At 48.5% G+C, this 12,737-nt stretch overlaps 2 protein-coding genes across 2 annotated transcripts; one reads left to right on the forward strand and one right to left on the reverse strand.

The window, feature by feature from the left end:
- Window positions 1-2,933: 2,933 nt before the first annotated feature.
- Window positions 2,934-6,683, reverse strand: MRPS11 (mitochondrial ribosomal protein S11). Its single transcript, XM_062501434.1, has 6 exons — window positions 6,620-6,683; window positions 6,300-6,410; window positions 5,973-6,062; window positions 5,131-5,260; window positions 3,700-3,765; window positions 2,934-3,264 (listed from the first exon to the last, which is right to left on the reverse strand). Exons 1-6 carry the CDS (start codon window positions 6,664-6,666, stop codon window positions 3,157-3,159), a joined length of 552 nt encoding a protein of 183 aa, XP_062357418.1. The 5' UTR covers window positions 6,667-6,683; the 3' UTR covers window positions 2,934-3,156.
- A 46-nt stretch (window positions 6,684-6,729) lies between these two features.
- On the forward strand, window positions 6,730-9,151 carry MRPL46 (mitochondrial ribosomal protein L46). Its single transcript, XM_062501536.1, has 4 exons — window positions 6,730-6,918; window positions 7,275-7,467; window positions 7,982-8,155; window positions 8,747-9,151. The coding sequence occupies exons 1-4, from the start codon at window positions 6,730-6,732 to the stop codon at window positions 8,995-8,997; spliced, it is 807 nt and encodes a 268-aa protein (XP_062357520.1). The 3' UTR covers window positions 8,998-9,151.
- Window positions 9,152-12,737: the final 3,586 nt, after the last annotated feature.

Here is a 12,737-nt window from a genome sequence, read left to right on the forward strand (position 1 = left end):
GCAGATAAAGCTGCAGCTCTGGGCAGAAAGTCCTTGTTGCTGGGGATAGGGAAGTAATTCCTCTTTGTAGAATAATACACTATTAGGGACATGACTGAGGGCTATTTTTCCAGGCCACCAGGTGTCATCCCTGTCCAAGGGAAGGGTAACTGAGTTAGACTAGCTCCCCAAGGTGATGTGGCACTCAGTAAGGGGTAAACAGACCTGAGGCAGCATTTTATCTGTAAATCAGGAGACTGTTCTGTGTTTTACACAGGGATTTACAGGGATACAATGGAGAGAGGTCCACGTGACCTTTTATTTAGAACAGAAGGCAAAATCTCAGGAAAGACCAGGGTTGAACGGGGATGAAGCTTTGCAGCCAGTAGCAATTTCTGAGATTGTTTCACAGAAAAAGTCATCTTTGAGCATAGGGAATCAAGTTAGGAGGGAATGGAGAGAAAAATGTCTAAAAGCAATAGGGAAGCCCAGAGGGAGAGGACATGACCCTAATGAGAGTGCTAATGCTGTGACCATGCTACCGACAAATAAAGTAATTGCTGCTCAGGAGGAATGCGAGCCAGTAGAAAACGGCTTTCCACCCAGATGCCAAGAAAAGCAATTAGAACTCATAAACACCAGTGTCTGACTAAAACCAGGCCTTTAATTAATAGTTTCATTTGAAGAGTAAGGAAATCGTTAAGCACTATTGGTGTCTATTAATTCCCTGCAACACGAACCACAGTGGAGTTTTAAGCCTTCCTGCACTGTACAGTATGTGCAGGAAGGAGCACCTGATCCCTTGCTTTGTGCAGCTGTGCTCCCTCACCTCACTGACTGCCCCAGAGCCTCGGGATGTGCTGCAGAATAAACAGTTCAGACTGTGCACTACGTTAGGACATGTTTTGGGGTGTGCTCCATCAGGGCAGGAGAGAAGGTGGATGGAAAATGTGATTTCAGTAAAAAGCTGTACAACTGAAGTACTGTGCCAGGGAGCTCAGAGTACAGAGACCTGGGGGTCTGGAAGATTTGCATCATACTGTACAGATCCCAGCCACTGAGCTATGGAGAACAGTGTCAGCCTCTTCTGTCCAGCACAGAGGGTGTTACAGCACTGTCAGTCAAAGCAAGAAGTAGGGGTAGCTACCAGAAAGAGGCAGGGCAGGGAGGGACATAAAGCTTCTCACTGTAGAAGCAGTGGTGATGCACTAGCAGACTTCCTAAAACCTTCACAAACACCCAGAAACCAGGAGTGCCCTTTACAGAGGACACAGCCTTGATTTTAAGTCTGGGTAAGATGAAGATTTATTTTTCTTGTTTTCTGACTCTTGATTCACCCACATACTCTTTCCTGAGTTCCAGAAGGCCCACAGATCTCTTCACAATCTTACTTTTCAATGTGTTCTACCATCTTCATGTGACATGGGCACCTCTGCATTGATGCAATGAACAGGCTGTAGTAAACAGCAGTGTTTGGTTTTCTGTGTGTTAGACAAACCTGCCAGCACAGCCTAGTGCCCTTCTTTGTCAGGTTGATTGCTGTGCTGGACACAGACACCAGCGCAGCCTTGCTGTAAGCACATCACACACCCCTTCCTCAGCCAGCTGCCTGCATACTCAGAGAGTTTATCTTGGCAGTTTATGGCTGATGTGCCATCTTCTTAAAAAGCAGAATATTGAGTCCCCAGTGCAGCCATATTTCTGGAGTGAGAAGGAAACTTTTTTAGTGTGTCAAACATCTATGGAAGAGCCTTGCTTCCTCACTCAAATCTGTGACAGCTCAAGGAACTTCCCTTTAAGATCACCTACCCTCCCTTGAAAAAGAGAGTTGGACTAAAGTAGATTTGTCTAAATCTTGTTTTCTCCTGTCAAATGCAATTCAACAGGCTTTTCTAAGCTGAGTGATTTCTTTCAAAACCTGCTGTATGCCATTCAGTCCCACGAAGGAGGTTCAGTGCCTTGTTGCTATGGTACCCTTTCTCTAAAGAGGAAGAAAATAGTTAACTATGCAATTTAAGAAACTACAGAGGAATGACAGAATGAGAAATAATAGAAAGGAAGATTCTGCATTTGCAATAGAACTGCTGGCTGCTCCAAAATACACCATGTTTACAGGTGAAATATCTGCCCAGAGCACATTGTATAGGGCCAGGGCTTCTCTGGCAGCAGGGATTTCAATGAGATGCCCTTTGCTAGGCACTGTGCCTCTGCCATCCAGCAATCAATCCTGTGGTCAGTTGCTGCTGTTACCTTCCCTGCTTAATGCTCCTGACATATTTTCTTGGCAGAAATTCTGGACAGAGCTGGGACAGCGATAATACATCACAGACCCACAAGCTCCTGCTGCTTGTGGATACACAGAGGTACAATTCAAGACTTAAGTGCTTTGTATCTCCTTGGCAGCATTTCATTATTCCTTAGACCTACTAACCCCTGCTTGCTTTCCCCAGGACCCCAGAAAATCCAGTTTGTGGTGCACAAGGCAGGGCCAAAGACACTGCAAGCATCAAACCTGGCAAGATCCCAGCAGCCCCTTTAGAAAGAGCTGTGCTTTCCTTTGCCAAGAGCAGTGGCAGGTCAGTACAGCTTGGGTGAAACAAAGCACTGTGAGAGATCTTTGCCAGGAATGGATCCAGGCTGGTACTCTGTGAACAGGGAGAGCTGCCTCTCATAGGGCACACATAGCTCTGTGAGCCAAGGGGGAAGGAAAGAGTTACTCTGTGTCTTGTTTCCCAATGTGAGCAGTGAGACAAAGAGGGAAGGAAGACGACCTGACCCCGTGCAGTTGTTTACTACAAATGACTACAAGGAGATCGAGATCTCAGGCTCTCCTCCTGCCTGACAAGGGCACTAATGGCATGGAGGACTAGACAAGAGCCACATATGGTGGGAAGAGGAAGAGAGCAGCTGAAAGGCAATAATAAGCCAAAGTACTTCTGGGAACACAGCAGGAATGGTTGTCAAAAGACCAACATTTTAATCAACAAACTTTGTAGACAAGAGGCTTCCCACTAAGGGAATACACAGACTCCTGCTTTCACCAGCAGCTTCTACCTCCAAGCTTCCCTCAACAAGTACTTCCAGGGAGGGTGGTCTTCCAGAATCCGTCACAGAAGCGACGTTCAGCCCAGTCCGTGATGAACTGATGTTGAAAGCTGTGTGTCCCTTGCACTGCCCTCACAATCTCCTGGCTTTCCGTGGGCGGCAGCCATTGTGGGGGACTGGGGTGGTGTCGGTGATGGAGATGACTTCCAAACCTCCCATTGTCAGCCCCTTGATGGCAGCCTGCAAAGAGAAAGGAGATAATAGTTATCAACACACTGGGCAGCAGAGAAGGGAAAAAGCTCACACCAAAACAGTTTCGTTCCCCATCTGAAAATCAACTTGTTCCAATGCTTCTCACTTTGTAATTCTTAAAAATAAGTAACTCGTATCAGAAAACCCAGTCTAAACTTATCTGCTCTAGTCCTTTCTTGAGCATTCCCATTGATTTTCCTACTTTTTAGCCATAAGAACTCCCAAATACAGCTTTTATTCTACCTCCAAAATGGTATTACTCTAAAATTCTAATGACTCTAAAAACTCATTACTGGGCACTTGGGTGAGGAATCATTTATCTCAGCTTCAGGAAAACCAAGTTAACTGAGATCAGTCTGAGTTTTGAAAACATCCATGATACCTGAGGAAATAAAATTATGGAAAAGAAACTCCAAAACCTACTTTGCGTCCTGGTCCCAGTCCTTTGACCATGACTCGCACGTGCAATACACCCTTCATACGTGCTTTCTGTGAAAAGAACAACTGGTTAGTGTTCTCTCTGGCACAAACTCTGGCTCCCCTGGTGTCTTTCATTTTCATAACAGTATGTAAGTAAAAATAAAGATTAGGTAGTAATGGATACAGAAGACATATATGGGGATTACTGCAGAGACACTAAGAGCAGAGGATGCTGGGGTATGGTCATGGCAGTTCAAGAGAACTTCTGTGCTAGAACATGAGCTCTGCACACAGAGAAAGCCCTCAAATCAAACTATCTGTGACCTAAAGCCAGGGCAGAAAAGGACAGATCCATGGTTACATGACTGAAGTGGCAAGGGACTAACAAGGACTAACTCTAAGCTGTTTTCCCTTCTCTAATGTGGTGACTTCTCCCCTGTGAACAGTGGGTATTTTCTGGAGGGTAAATGAGAAAAGCAGGCAAGCTTTAGATTTGCTGTGCAGGAGTCCACACCTCCAGTGCAAAAATTCTAGAGGCTTGCAAATTGGAAATGAAGAACTGCTGTACAGCACAGCCCTGCTGCCACCACGTGGAGGGAGCTCTTCTGGCTCTTTTATTGTGCTCTGGTGCAATTAAAATACCAACTACTTCAACAGTGACAGAATAAATCTGTCCAAGCGCAGCTACGCAGCTATTACAAGGCTCCAGTGAGTACAGATTAAGAGTGAAGATGTTCTTATATCCCTCTGAGTCAACCACAATAAGCTGTTGGCCACTGTGGCACCAAACTCCTCTGGCATGAAAGGCTGGAGTGAGTTCCACTTAATTTAGGATAAGGATTTTCAGTTTAACCTTGCCTCATTTTGCTGTAATGAAGACTGTGACACAGCCAGCCTTATCTCCTCCACCTGGACGCCCGTATGGTTTTTTTTAAAAGGAGTTACAATGAACCATATGCAGCTAGAAACTACAGGTGCAAGAACATCGCTTTCTCTGGAACAGGAACTGCCGGCTGGAGCTCAGTTCTGTGGCAGAGAGCAGACACAAAACATCCAGACAATAACTACAGCTATTTCTCAGTCCCCTACGGTGCAAAACTGGAACTGCTGCTGTTCAGGGGCTACACTCCCCAAATGACTAAGAAATGTTCACTTAGGAAAACAGGAGGCTGTGCAGAGCAGTGCTACGAAAGGACAGGTTCCAAGTTACAATCACACATTTCCAATCACAACCTGCACAGCTCAGCTCACACTCAGGGCATTTGTAACAGCTCTTTCAAACACACTTTGTCTGTGTGCAAATGAAACTTGGGATGCTGCTCCAACACCACAGAACAGCTCTGGAGTGCTGCCTGTGAGCCAGGCCGGTGCCCAGGTCCAGGGGCAGGCAGTCAGTGCTCCCCTCTGGAGGTGGGGATCACAGGTGGGACTCACCACTGCTGCTGCTATGGCTGCAGTCTGTGCTGCAATGGCAGTGCCCTTCTTGGCGTTCTGGAAGCCCTCTGTGCCACAGGACGTGCGGGAAAACGGCTGGTTGTCAAAGCTCACCACCTGGATGTGTGTGCTGTGGAAGGATGGGGGTAAAAGGAAAAAGTAAGCTGGAACAAAGCTTTTTTATCCAGTTTCTCGTTCACCTTACCGGCACAGCTGACTGCAGGACTTCTGCCTCCCTTTCAAAGTATCCTACTTAAACCTACTGCAGAGACCACCAGCAGAGAGCTTCTGGTCATCTTACAGACCTGGGCAGAACCTTTCTGGAGAAGGTGTGCTTTATCTAAGTACACCTCAAACCCCACTCAGCCCTTTCAGACCCACCTCCCACTGCAATTTATCTCTTCTATTAAAAAAGAAATGCACAAAACAGTTCTGGAACTTGAAAGAGCCTTAAGAAGTAACATATCACAGGAGGAATCACTGACGAGACACAACTGTCTTCTCACAGAGAATATGATAATTTTTTCAACACCTGTACAGAAACAGTGCTAGAGCAGTGGGCTGGAAATAACCTTCTGTTAAAACTATCAGTATCCGATTATTCATATCAGAATGTAATCAAAATGTATAAAACCAATCTCATTGCTTTTAAGATACTCCAAGGACAGTTATGCTCCCTGAACAGCAGTGAGGTTTAAACCAGTATCATCTTTCCAGCCATGAACACCACTCCCTTGGCTGTTTTTCTTTGGGCCTTTAGATCAAAACGATGACAGGCCAAACCCTGGGTTCTAAGCTTTTATTTCACACCAGAGCAGGAATGCAGCAGCTCATTTGCTTACTTGTTGTACGTTGCTTTGATGTGAGCTATCGGGACTTCTTCGTAAACCTTGCCATCCCATCTCATGGAGTTCCTCTGCAGGACTGAAAAGCTGAGGAGCAAAACAAGAGTTATCACGGCTCGTTCTTTTAAATATTACGAAGTTTCATTTCATAACGGGAAATAAGGATAGAAGGGATCAAGCCTCCGAAAAACACAAGCTGCGTTTCTGATTGAGTCAAGTGACTCCCTCCCCTTCCTCGGCTGAAAACCCACCGAAGGCGATAAAACCTCGCAGCGAGCGGCAGATGGCAGCGCCCTCCCGGCGCGGCCTGGCCTCGGCTCTCACCTCTGCTCGGTCGCGCTCTGCTTCTCCGTCTCCTTGGCAGCCGCCCCCGCCGCGTCCCGCAGCCTCGGGGGGCCGGTGCGGAACCCGCGGCACAGGGCGGCGGCGCGGCCCCTGAGGGAGACAACCGCCGGTGAGCGCTGGGGGGGGTGCGAGGGATCGGGATAACGATAGCGGGAAGCCCCCAGCGACCATCCCGCAGCGAGGTGAACCCTCCCCGCTGTCCCCCCGCTCACCCCCAGCCCGTCCCGCCCTCCCCGCTCACCCCCAGCCCGTCCCGCCCTCCCCGCTCACCCCCAGCCCGTCCCGCCCTCCCCGCTCACCCCCAGCCCAGCAGGCGTTGCCCGGCGCCCGCCATGGCCGCGCTCATCGCGGCGGCTCCGACCCGCGCCGGGAGCGGCGGCGCGGAGCACGCCGGGAGCGAGGAGGGGACATGGCGCGGCATTGTGGGGTGATGGCGGCGCCCCTGGCGCGCCGGGCGGCGGACGGCGCTCGGCGGGTTTGTAGCGCTGCCGCGCAGCGCCCGTGGAAGCTTTTTGGGGCGATGTGCTTGTTGAGGCTTCCCAGAATTACGCAGCCGCTGGAAAAGGAGGAGGAAGAGGTGGCGGCGCTCATGGAGCAGGTAGGGGGGGGATGTGTGTGTGTGTGTGTCCGTAGGGGTGTTGATGGGGAAATGGCGCTCTCAGGCATGAGGGGAGAGGAGCATCAGGGGCTGGTGGCCTTGCACACACCGTCTGTGATGGTGGTCCCCCAGTGCTCTGCGTGCGGTTTGCGCCACATCTCGTGGGTGTTGGTGGTGTTCCCATGGTCTTCCTCCATGGTGTTGGTGTCCCTGTCACACGCTCCTGCTGCAAGCAGGTAAGCCCTGCTCAACCTCCCTGTTGTCTTACGTTTGCTGAGTTGGAAATAATTTTTCTTTTTTTTTTGCTAATACCTATAGTGCTTGCGGCATAGTAATTCTTCACATTGCTCTTCTAGATAGAGCTGGAGAAGAGCCACTATTCGGATCATGAAATCCGTAAGCTGGAGGAGGAGGAGCAGCTCAGGAGGAAGAAAGAAAGCTTGTATGATGAGGATGAAGCACGTGGCAAGACAGTCATCATGGCTCAGGACCTGGAGGAGAAGTGGGAACAGAAGTTCCTGCATTTCAAAGCTGCCCCACGGATAACAGGTGCAGCCTGGGGTTCGTGGTGGGTGAGAACACCCAGATTATTTGCCAGAGTACAATTCAGTACAAGGAAGGCATTTTTGTTTGTTTTAAACACTGTCTCGACTCTGTGGCAGCACACGTGCAATTAACTGTCTGACAGGGAAATCAGTGTTCCCATGCTGCAAAAATGTGTGTGTTCACCAGGGAAAAATGATGAAAATAGATGTGGTTTCCAGACAAGAGAAACGTTTGGTCATTTGGTTCCCAAGCTCTGCTTAGTGTTCTTGTTGATTTTTGTGAAGGCGGAGATCCAGGCTGCTTATTATGGAGTCCTTCTGGAAAGGAAAACAGCAGCTGAATCCTGCAATGACTTCCAGAGTGACTGAGAGCATTCCTGTCTTAGATTTTTGTCTTACTCTATGTATCCACCTTTGTGTATTGTTGCTGGGTGTGAGGCACAGAGGGTTGATAACCTAGGGGATCAGAGCATGCTGCTGGGAGACTTTGTTTCCAGCATGTGTTGTTTTTTTGGCAGAGGCTGATAAAAGCAACGATAGAAAATCGTTGAGCAGGAAGCTGGACAGCAACCTGATGCTTCTGGTGAAACAGAAAATTGGTAACCAGGATCTGTGGCTCCTGCCTCAAGTGGAGTGGCAGCCTGGAGAGACACTACGGAGCACAGCTGAGCGAGCCATGGCTATGTTTTTGGGTGTGTAGCTTGACCCTCCCTCTTGTTTGCCCCAGTGGTTTTCTTGCAGTGCCCTGTCTGAGGGACATTTGCCATCTGCTGTAGTGAAATCTCCCATCTGCTTGGAAAAGGCATGTTATTGCAGAGGGATGGTGCACTGTGAGTTGGGATCTCTGGCTACCAGCAGCAGCAGTGCCATGTCTGGCTATCATGGTCTGATTTTGGGGTATCACCAGACACCCCTGAATGTTTGGGATTACTTTGGGCTCCTCTTTCCTTCTTGTTGCTCTGTAGTAGCTTTTGTGGCTGATGGGTGGTGATGGCAAACACATGTCCTTGCTTTTCACTCAAGACTGGCAGAGCTGGATACCATCCCCTTCCTCCCTCTCCCACTCTGAGAGGACTCTCTGGTCTCCAAATGAGCTGTCTTCTTGTGAGAAAATCCACAGTTTGTTCACAGTTGTCAGTATTTCTGCTAAGGAGGGAACAGTCAGCCTGAACCACATACAAGGAATGGCTTATGCTGTATTTTTGTTATACAGGGGAGCAGTTATTGTTGCTCTGTGTTCTTATGTCTTACTGTCTTTTTCTTGCATGGCTGGCTTCTTGCAGGAGATCATGTTCAAGCCAAAGTCCTGGGGAATGCACCGTATGGAATTTACAAGTATAAATTCCCCAGGGCCATCAGAACTGAGAATAACGTGGGAGCCAAAGTCTTCTTCTTCAAAGCCTACCTCCAAAGCAGTGATGTTCCCCAGACAGAGCTGAAGGCAGATTACCTGTGGGTCACAAAGAAGGAGCTGGGAGATTACCTGAAGTTGGAATACCTGAAAAAAGTCAATCGATTCCTCCTGGACTTGTAAACAATGGCCTGTGCTCCAGCAGACGGGGAGGATTTGGATGTGGCTGCAGGGAGGAGCATGCCTGCTGCTTTGCATGGTCTGTGTGTATGGGATGTTCACTTGGCAAATTATTCTCCAGAGCCCTTTGCCTTATTTCCCAGTTCTCTTCACTGGCCCTCTACTGAATAAATATTAAAATCTATACTTGGAAGTGAAGCTTTCCTGAGGGAGTTCTTTGCTCTTGTTGAATTCTCCTCCTCCACCTCTTCTGGAAATGCATGTTGTGATCCTTTCCTCTCCCAAGAGTGTGGTTCCCTGGGGCTGTGGTACCCAGAAGGTTTGCTTTCCTCTCCAGACTCCTGTCATAGGCTCAGCCTCAAAAGGGTTTCTCCTTGCTAATGCTTATCACTGGTACCTGCTCTCTGATAAGAGCAGCACTGGGGAGTTACCTGTGTGTCCAGGTGGGGACAGACCCTCCTGACCACTAGCCAGGACAAGGTGGATTTCTGGGGAAATCTGAGCAGGGATGTTCACAGCTTATTAACTTCTAGTGTTAGCTGCCTCTGGCCTGCAGTCTGTGAGGCACAGTGGCCATGGAGGGACATGGATCCATGAGGAGTAGGAAGCTGCCTTCCCAATCCCACTGCCTCCTGTGACCCCCAGGTTACAGCAACAGACACTGAAGGAGGATAACAACAATAGTAGCTGCTCTCTGTCTGGGCTGGGAGGGGAAGGTGCTTTAGTATTGCTGTGTTGTGTGAGCAGCCTCAAAGGTGTCCCTAGGGAGTTCTTGGATCCCATTCCCACTACATCAGGCCAGTACTGCTAACCAGCACAACTAACCAGCACAACTGGGTCTGCCTCAGGTAGCCTGACCCTATTACCCCATTTTTTTTTTTTATTAGAAGATCTATCCTGGGCGTATGTGGTGCTATCTTGGCCTTCTGGGGCTGATTCTGTTGTTGGAGGTTTTTCCTGGTTGTAAATGTTGCTGTTCAGTAGTCAAGAGTGCTCCTGGAACTTGCAGGGAATAAGCTTCCTCCAGCAGCAGGGAGAGAGGGAGGAAATAACTGTCGTTAATCATCCAGAGAGAGTTCAGCCTCCTGAGGTGGAACTGGAGATTGCTGTATGTATTTTAGCAATCCTTTGGGAGCTGTTGAGCTCCAGGCCTCAAATTAAAGTTATCCTTAAGTCACTCTGCAAGTCATTGGGGTGGAGGGTAGCACAGCAAACTTCCATTTTCTAATGCTGGACAGTTTGGGAGCTGCAGGTTTGCCATAAAATACCAACAAAACTTGGCTCCTGGAAGCATCCTCACCCGTCTGGCAAGGAGGCTGAGTCTGCAGCAGAGAGCAGTGGCAAAGAAGAAATAAATGTGGAGCAAAACATGTGCCTGAAAGACTGCAGATTTTTGGCTGCTCTCTGAGGTCAGCACTGCTGAAGGGAGGCCTATTGCCTTTTCCAGGACTGGAAGCTCCTGCAGCAGGGGGAGGTGAATCCTTCCCCTCAGGCTGTGCCTCTCCTGTGGGGGACATGGGTGCAATCAGTACAGGTTTTCTCTGCCTCTCTTGTTTCAGGCTGTCACTGGCTCCAGAAGATGCAGCAGAGCCCTTGTGGCCACAAGCTTAAGGCATGCCCTTAGCTAAAGAGTCTGCCCTGTTTCCCATACCAAGGTAGACTTTGTATTGCTGGGACAAAACCTTCAAAGCATAGAAAGTGCTGGTTAATCTGTGCTTGCTCCTGAAAGACAGAGCACCAATGAAAGAAAAGGCTGTACTACTCAAACCTTGCCAATCTTCAGACCATTCCTGTTTCTGGATTACTCAAGCTGCAAGTCTTTGGGCGTTGTCTGTGCTGAGAGATGTCTAGCTCCTTCAGCAGTGGAAAGGTCAGAATCAACAACATCCTTCATTTTAAAATGTTTTTTCCTTGTCCTCAGACCTTCTTACAGATAATGTGTATGAGAATTTTGGTCTATTTTGAAAGCTGGAAGTGTTGTTTTCTTATTGCCTGAAACAAAAATTCCTGCTTGCAGCCTGAGTGGGAACAGCACCTTTTATTTATTTATTATTTATTTTTTTCTTATTTTTTAAAATTGTTTTCCCAGTAGTTGATTTTATTTAAAGCCACTCAGACATATACTGCAAACAATTACAGATCCTGAAACTCAGGGGCTTTTTCTCACTTCTCCTGTGTGGTGTCTTCCCCAGCCTTGGGGAGAGAAAGGGAGGAGGATTCTAGAGGATGGTTTGAGTCTTCTCATTTCCTCTACCCCCAAACTCCTGCAATAGGTCACTGAGGCTGTCCTTCTCCTTTGGGAACTTGGTGTCTGCAGGCTCTTTCCCCTCAGTGTGAGCCTGTTCCCATACTCAGAACTGCACAAGTCCGAGCAGGCTGGTGGGATATATTTTGCTGGTAACTGCTGAAAGGGCAGCACAAAGCCCGAGAGCCTTTTCTGAGAGAGCAGATGAAACCTGTGGAGTTGTGGTTGTGTGAGAGCTGTTACAGCCAGGTGTGTTTCCTGCAGTCCAGCATGAAGAGCAGGGGGAGCATTTTACTCTTGTTGAACATGAAACACAAAACTCCCCTTGCAAATGTGTTGGAACCACCAGAATGTCTGGGTGTTGAGGGAGGCTGGAGCTTGTTTGCACCCAAACCCTGGAGGGTTTTCTCACCTTGACAAAGGCCCCCTCACAGGAGATCTCTGCCAGAACCTGAAGCTGCAGCAAGTGCCTGGGAAAGAAACTGAGTTTGTTGTGGCTCTTCAGTGCATGGTACTGTGAGATCAGTTGAAGAGGTCTCCTGTGAAGCGTGCACTGGAGAGAGGAGTTCTGGAGAGGACCCATAACTCCTCACTTTGAAAGCAGCAATGTGAAGTTATCTAAGCAGTCCAAGGTAAGATCAATGCTTCTGTTACCCACTCCTGACTGCTCAGGCTGCAGAGGCTTTCTGCTCCTCAAAGCCTTTTTTGGCATAGGATGCTTCCATTCTTGAGAGTCATATACAAAAAAGCCTCATCCTTTCCCTCTCCAAGGGGAAGGAAGCAGCTCAAGATGTCCTGACCCTGGCATGATGCAGTCCAGCAGCTGTTGCTAAAAGTCTCCAGTAGCAGACACAAATGGAAGGAGCAGTTGCATTCTAAAGCCCTGACATCTAAGCCATTGCTCAAGCCACCATGTTAGCAGAGAGAGCTGAAGGTTTTCTTTGTGGCAAGTTGATACTAGCACTCCCCTCCAGTGGAGGAGAAATAACAAGTCCTAATAAAAAGACTTTTCAGCTTCACAGACACCGTTTTCGTTTACTTTTACAAAATTGTTCCCTAGCTGATATCCTTCCTTGTCTGTGTATGTTTTGGAAGTTGGTGCTCTCTAAGCAGAGCCCTGCTTGTATATTTTGTGATAGATACAGCGTGAACTATTCAGAACCTCACACTTTCTCACATATTGGGAAGTTGCTGTCTGTTGCTCCACCTGGCTGGCCCCAAGCTATGAAAGGCTTAAAAACTGGGAAGACAAATACATGCAGAGCCAGGAGAGGCCTTTGGAGCCACAGGCTATACCTCTTCCTGCTCTCTGAAAACCTGTAGGAGGAAAGATGCTATTCTTCCAAATACAACCATGAGTAGGGAGGGCTGCTGGGGTGCAGGTAGCACCCTGAGGTATCCCTGATTGCTGGGGCAAGGGGTGAGCTGGCTCAGGGAGGATGGGAATTGTGCTGTCCCAGCAGGTGCAACCTTTGGGCTCACTCCCTGTCCTGGAGGA

The sequence above is a fragment of the Cinclus cinclus genome, chromosome 13 (genome assembly GCF_963662255.1).
Source record: "Cinclus cinclus chromosome 13, bCinCin1.1, whole genome shotgun sequence".
NCBI classification, from domain to species: Eukaryota; Metazoa; Chordata; class Aves; order Passeriformes; family Cinclidae; genus Cinclus; species Cinclus cinclus.

Excerpts from the sequence above, each read along its gene's own strand:
- MRPS11 (XM_062501434.1), bottom strand. The coding sequence starts at position 6,666 with ATGAGCGCGGCCATGGCGGGCGCCGGGCAACGCCTGCTGGGCTGGGG. Across the intron at positions 3,766-5,130 it reads CAGCCATAGCAGCAGCAGTG|AAAGCACGTATGAAGGGTGT; the intron begins GTGAGTCCCACC and ends TTCTTTTCACAG. Across the intron at positions 3,265-3,699 it reads GACTGGGACCAGGACGCAAA|GCTGCCATCAAGGGGCTGAC; the intron begins GTAGGTTTTGGA and ends TTCTCTTTGCAG.
- MRPL46 (XM_062501536.1), top strand. The coding sequence starts at position 6,730 with ATGGCGCGGCATTGTGGGGTGATGGCGGCGCCCCTGGCGCGCCGGGCG. Across the intron at positions 6,919-7,274 it reads TGGCGGCGCTCATGGAGCAG|ATAGAGCTGGAGAAGAGCCA; the intron begins GTAGGGGGGGGA and ends TTGCTCTTCTAG. Across the intron at positions 7,468-7,981 it reads AGCTGCCCCACGGATAACAG|AGGCTGATAAAAGCAACGAT; the intron begins GTGCAGCCTGGG and ends TTTTTTTGGCAG.